This window comes from Ctenocephalides felis, unplaced genomic scaffold, assembly GCF_003426905.1.
Source record: "Ctenocephalides felis isolate EL2017-DRISC unplaced genomic scaffold, ASM342690v1 CF-g0.4_SCAFFOLD_01492, whole genome shotgun sequence".
Classification (NCBI taxonomy): Eukaryota; Metazoa; Arthropoda; class Insecta; order Siphonaptera; family Pulicidae; genus Ctenocephalides; species Ctenocephalides felis.
The window spans coordinates 13,262,946-13,269,891 of record NW_020537646.1 but is presented as its reverse complement, the minus strand read 5'-3'; the positions used below and the strand labels follow the sequence as shown (position 1 = coordinate 13,269,891).

At 28.1% G+C, this 6,946-nt stretch overlaps 1 protein-coding gene across 1 annotated transcript; it reads left to right on the top strand.

Annotated features, from left to right (window-relative positions):
- Nucleotides 1-3,300: 3,300 nt before the first annotated feature.
- On the top strand, nt 3,301-5,248 carry LOC113370148 (nuclear hormone receptor HR96-like). The gene is made up of 5 exons (XM_026610814.1): nt 3,301-3,946; nt 4,022-4,217; nt 4,351-4,560; nt 4,762-4,974; nt 5,048-5,248. The coding sequence occupies exons 1-5, from the start codon at nt 3,393-3,395 to the stop codon at nt 5,246-5,248; spliced, it is 1,374 nt and encodes a 457-aa protein (XP_026466599.1). The 5' UTR covers nt 3,301-3,392.
- Nucleotides 5,249-6,946: the final 1,698 nt, after the last annotated feature.

Sequence of the window (6,946 nt, the reverse complement as noted above, 5' to 3'; positions counted from 1 at the left end):
TCCAACTTTAACTTCCCAATAAGTAAGCCATTTAGAATAACTAATTATATTTAAAGCAATAGGACTAAAAAAAGGGGCATTCTATTCATAAGAAAATTGATCGATAAGATTACGGCTGGGTTTTTATGGAAATAAAAAATGCATTTATATCAAGATAGTTTATTTATTTAAATTTATAAAATATAATTTTACAGGATAATACTATGTCTTACTTCAATTACAAATTTGATAAACAATGTATGCTTAAAGTCGGATTTTAAAAGCCTATATTGTGGTTTTTGTAACAGTCTTTTCATTGCTAAAACTAAGCCTCTCAATTTTAGAGCTTGGACTACCAATTTTGCAGCCATGATTTCCTATTCGATTATTAGAGATTGAGCTTTTTGCTATATGGAAAATATAATCTTATAAGACATACATTTCATCAACGCTTCTGGGGGTTCTTCAAGTTGTCCTTCACTGTGCCACTCGCAGTATTCTTGCACCAGCCTGTAATATTTAATCTCCCTGCTTGTAGTGCAGTATGCTGGAATAATAAATAATAAAAATTGATATGGTTCATAACCATTACTATATTTGACAAATTTTATTAAACAAAGAACTGACCTTTCTGAAAAAGACATCTGCAATAAAAGTATATTAAAACATGAGTGACTCATACATTTCATTAACATCAAAACTAACCTGAACTTTGCCGAAAAACTTCAAGTCTATAATTATTAACTGTTTATTTGTGAAAGCCATTCTATAAAAAGTTACTGTAATAAAATTACAATAAATATTGTTTTGCTGATTGTCATTGTTATTTTTCGCATACAATGGTCAAGAACATTGCGGCTCTAAAAAACAACTGTCATAATAAAAAACTTACTCCTGTCAGTTGAATTAATTAAGAATCATGAGCTCAAAATTAATCTATTATAAAACATGGGATGTAATAAATGGTAAATAAACAACTAATTATGCATTATTCAATTAAAATTTATTTGAGTACTTTAAAAGATATGCGCATAAGCAAAAGGTTTGTTAATCAATACAATATCGATATTTTGAAAATGTAAAATAGATCCCAATTAAAACAAAAATTAATTGAATCCTGAATTGGCTTCATAATAATACGTTAGGTGTATGTGTTCTTATTCAAAGTTTTAATAATTTAACATAAATTATTTCAATTTGGTCTAAATCCTATATAGTATATAACTATAGGTAACTATAGTTATAGTAACCATATAGGAACTATTCTCTGACTTTGATCTAGATTTATTAATCTATATCTCTATTATTCTAGTTATAGTAACCATATAGTAACTATTCTCTTTCTTTTTCTATGACTATAGTTATAGCATCGGGATAAAATTTTATTAAGGAAAAAATGCGAGAAAATCCGATTTGCTGATATGTATAATGTTTTTTGACCTTTCAAGTATTCTGAATCGAATGAGACCAAATTGGTAAAAAGTATGGTGTGTATGAGTGGTGTGCATGTGACTCGATTTTTGAAAGTTCGTCAAAGTTTTCTCAAAAACTTGGATGATCCTTGTGGTACTCTACATGTTAATTTGCATATTTCACTTGTGCAATTTCCAATCTTTGTCTTTGTTATTTTTTCTGCCAGAAAATCCTTTATAAATTTTTAAAAGTAAATGCAACTTGCTTTAATGGGCACAACTAGTGTGAAATTTTCAAAAAGTCGAATTTAAATTTTTCCATATTTAGACAGATTATACCTTTAAAAATAACATATCAAAAATTTTAAATCGATATCTTAAATAGTTTTTGAGACACAGCCATTTAAAGAGTATATATATAGTATACAATATAACGATCATTTAATCTTTAAACGAATTTTCTCGAAACAGCATTTTCCGAATTTGCTGCAGTGATTACTCAAAAACAAATGATCCGATCACTATCAAAATTTTTTTTACATGTTCTATATATAGTTCTTCGTAAAATGAACTATCGATTTTTTGATCGGATCAATAATCGAATTTGGCAATCCAAAAACGACCAAAATTTTGGGTAAAAATCGACTTTTTTAAAAAAAACGCCGTCATTTTGTCAATTTTTGATTTTTTTCTTTATCCTAGTTCATTTTACAGACAATATTATCTAGTTTAATGAAAAATCTAGTTTAACAAGATTTTTTTTTTTAAATTTTATCCACGTAGAAGGCCGGAATCACTGCAACAGTGAAGGGCCTTTTTTGTCGCGCCGTTGGAGATCGACGATAACTTAAAAAATATTTAATTTTTTTCTTCAAAAATTTTACTATGTATTTTTAAAACATGTATAAACATATTCCTAATTTTAAAATGATTGATAAAGTAGTTGTTTTAATATAAATTCCCAAAAATCACCTTTTTTAGGCGTTTACACTAGTTGTGCCCCTTAAGGCAAAATCATCAGTTTTGATTGAACAGCATGTAAAATGATGAAAACAAACAAAAAATTAAACTGTTTTTTCAATATAATTAGTATGATTGATACATTCGTTCAAAATTAAATAATATGCAATAGTTCCTGACATTTTGAGAAACCCTGAAGCAAGTTCCCCAATTGCAGAAGCAGAAGTGTCGATTGATTTTTTATTGATCAAGTCGATTATTATCAAGTTCTCGCAACTTGCATTAAAGCAACATGCCACTTACATCTAGTTAAAATATTAATTTAGATATTAATTGCTTTAAAATTAATTTCAAATTATATATGTATTGTTGTCATAAACGACTTATAACGACGACAGCGCCATTCGGCGAGTATTGAAAACATTAATGTCATTTAAACATGAATCACTGTAAAACAAGTGTGACAAATTGCGCAAATGACGTAAAAGATTGATCTGTGAATAGATAATATTTCGCGTACTATTAAATCAATGAAAAAATCTTATCAGTTTCAAAATTCTATCAAAAATATGGTTGCAATACAGTAATCCAAAATGTATTCAAAAGCAAAAAATATATTTTACTGTAAACAAAGCAAAGTCTCTTAAAGTGTATATAATGCAGAACATTTAATATATTACATGGTGAATGTAATTAATTATTCTATTACGCAATTTATTACATGCAAGATTAGTTTACAAATCATTGATTTTAATTATACTTATTACATAGTTCAGTTTATTTTATTATAGGATTTATTCAACAGTTTATTCAGAGTTTAATACAAAGAAATGTGTACCTTCTGTGATATTTGGAAAAATATAACATTGTTAAATATAAATCAATAGTGACTATAAATATTATAAGATTTATATTTAAATCATCTTTTACCATGCATTTTGTCAAAATAGTGGAAGGTTTATCAACATATATTATTAAATATTTCTAAATGACTTCAAAGTTTCAATATTTGATGATTTTACAATATTACTGATATTAAAAATGGATTCCTCTCCTATAAAAATCTGTGTTGTTTGTGGAGATAAAGCCTTAGGCTATAATTTCAACGCAATCACTTGTGAAAGCTGCAAAGCATTTTTCAGACGTAATGCACTTTCTCCTAAAAGATTTAAATGCCTATTCGAAGGGCATTGTGAGGTGAACGTAGTAACCAGAAGATTTTGTCCTTGCTGTCGACTGCAAAAATGTTTCAAGGCAGGAATGAAAACTGAATACATAATGTCAGAGGAAGACAAAGTATTAAAGAAGAAAAAAATTGCTCAAAATAAAGCAAAAGAACGGAAGACTTCTCATCCTGTTGATAATATTGATGTTAAAAAGGAGCAGGTTGATAATATTGATGTTAAAAAGGAGCATGTTGATACACAGGTACCACATGTTGATACTACAGATATAGAAGCTTGCGGAGTCGATACAATTCGGGGTATGTTGGTTCCAGGAGATAGAATAGTCAGTTGTAATGATGGGGTCGCACAAATTAATAAGAAGACGAGCACTGATGATGTAGCAAAAGATACAGTACAGCAAGTAGAAAAGTAATTATCTAATATTAAATATTTTTTTCTCAAATAATTAGTATATATTATAAGTATATTTCTATTTCCATCCAGGGTGCCTGTTGAACCAAATTCTATAGAATCAATATTGTGTGAAGCAATCAAGTTAGAATTTGGAGCGTTCAGTTCTCTTGCCCAATTCAATAGTTCCAATCGAGAACTAAATGATGCTGAGCGAGCAAAATTAAATGAATTAATAGTAGCAAATAAAGCTCTCTGTGCACCACTTGATGAAGATTTAACTAATCTTGTGGATGATCATTGTAGATATAAGGTAAAATATAAGAATTAACTAAATTACAAATGAAAATATTACTGCAATTAAGGATTATATTACTGGGACATAGGTTTATATTTTTCAAAGTCCTCAATTTTTTCTGCAGACAAATCATGGACAACAAGAACCAATGTTACTAGGTGTTATAAATTTAACAGCAGTAGCAATTAGGAGACTAATAAAAATGGCCAAAAAAATTAGTGCATTTAAAAATATGTGCCAAGAGGATCAAGTTGCTCTTTTAAAAGGTGGCTGCACAGAAATGATGATTCTTAGAAGTGCCATGACTTATGATTGTGATCGAGATACTTGGAAAGTATGTTGAACATTACTTTTTTATCTCTTCATATCTTCTTTATCATAGCAATAATACAAATAAAATATGTCTCGTAGTGTGCAAAGTTTAAGATAAAACATTGAAAAAAATTAACACTTCCAAGAAATATAGACAACACTTATTATAGGAAATGAGTTAGAAATGAAAAGTAATAAACTAAAGCTGAGACCTTAATTTCAGATACCACATATTCAGGAAGCCATGTCTAATATTAAAGCAGATGTTCTAAAATTAGCAAAAGGAAATGTATATCAAGAACATGAAAAATTCATAAGAACATTTGATCAACGATGGAGAATGGATGAAAATATAATTCTTATCATGTGTGCCATTACATTATTTACCCCAGACAGACCAATGACTGTTCATTCTGATGTAATCAAATTGGAACAGGTGAAAACCTATTTATATAAACCTAAAATATGTAAATCCAAAAGTTTTTACATAAGAATTTGTTTTATTTTAGAATTCTTACTATTACCTATTGAGGAGATACTTGGAAAGTGTCTATTCTGGTTGTGAAGCAAAATCCACATTCCTCAAATTAATACAGAAAATTTCTGAACTACATCGTTTAAATAATGAAGTTATTAGTGTTTATTTAGATGTTAATCCATCACAAGTAGAACCTCTACTCATAGAAATATTTGATATAAAGTCACGTTGACGTTAAAAGCATAGAAGCTAATATTATTGTTTTAATTTTAGAGTTTATCTTTATTGAACTGTATAAATTTATACAATGTGATTAAATATTAGTATTATGAAAAATATATTTTTTAGTAAATTGAATTATGTTTCAATTGACTGATATTATTGATGATATCAATAATATATTATTTTATGTATCTGAATGGATATTGTAACGACAATTGGCATTGTCATCAAAGGGTTGCACAACCCTCAGTGCAAATTGACTCCCCCACCCATCTCTACTAGGGTTCCTGCAATATAGGGTCTAAGTCGAGGATTAAAAGTTTACATTAGAAAATGTAACATCCTTCGAGAAGGTCGATCGGGTCTAGGCGTCAGCCCTTGGACCCGCTTAGTGTATAGTGGTGTGTGTGTTGTGCCAGGAGAAGAGAACCTGTTTCAGCAAAGGTCAGATGTATTATTGTTTAATAGCTATTTCCTCCAATACTGCGTTTCCGATACTCTGTTAAGCTAGTCCGTTACGTTACTTCGTTAGTAATTAATAAGGATTTATCAGTACATTAGAATTTAGGCACAGGTCATGGCTGTACGTAGGTACAGTCCTGCCCTTAGATATGTAAACATAATTAAATAAGATAAAAGTGCATTCTGTTTCAATCGCGTAGTTAGCTGGTTTAGTTTCCACAGGTAATTACAGGGTGTACATAGAAGTCGGGTTAAGGAGTTGGAGTAACCCTTTCGTAATGGGGATGCAATGCTAATATATAATATTTGGCAGTCATTCTAATACCCCCGAAAAAGGCCATCAACCTTAACTCGTCACAATATTTAAAATTCAAACGCCATGTGTAAATTAGGATGTTTTTTTTATTAAATAATTACATAAAATGAAAGAATATGTTAAAGTGTTAGAAGAACAACTCATAACCTCATAGACAACTTATACCAATGTTGTTAGTTGTTTTTTTAAATCAACTTTTTTATTCTTATAACGGATTTTGATATATAATATATTCGAATTACAGCTAAACATCACCAAAATCGAAATCTCTTGCCATTTGGGAAAAAATTAATTGCTATTGATTTTTTTTAAATGTTTGTGAATAACAATATTTTTCAATTTTAAATTATACTTTTTGGTTTCGGCCCTCTAACATTTTATTTTTTGATATTAATGAAATAATATTTATTTTTCATTCATTAATTTTGATTCAACTAAATTAAATATTTTCAAAAAGCTATATAAATATTATTAAAAATAAAATAAAAGTAAAATTAATAATATAAACCAACATTTTTTTAAAGTATTAAAGCAATCATTTGCAAGAGATGGCAACAGTATTTTGATAAAATTAAATCAATGCACACAATCGTCATTTATATCTTTAAGTTGTACAGGAACGGTTGTTTTTACATTGATATCGAAAAAAGTGAGTTAAAATATTTTATAAACACATTTTACCTAAAACATAATATTATTAATAATTAATCATCCCGAATAAAACACGTAATAATTTATTTTAATTTTATTTTAAGACATATTTGCATTAAAATACATATGATAATAGCGTGATACACTTGCATATTTGGAAACGACAAATTTTCTACAATTTTACACTTTATTAAATTAAATATACTATGTCCTATTTTTAACATACATAGTACGAATAGATTTATTTTCTTAAATTTAATACACAGTACAATAATAGTA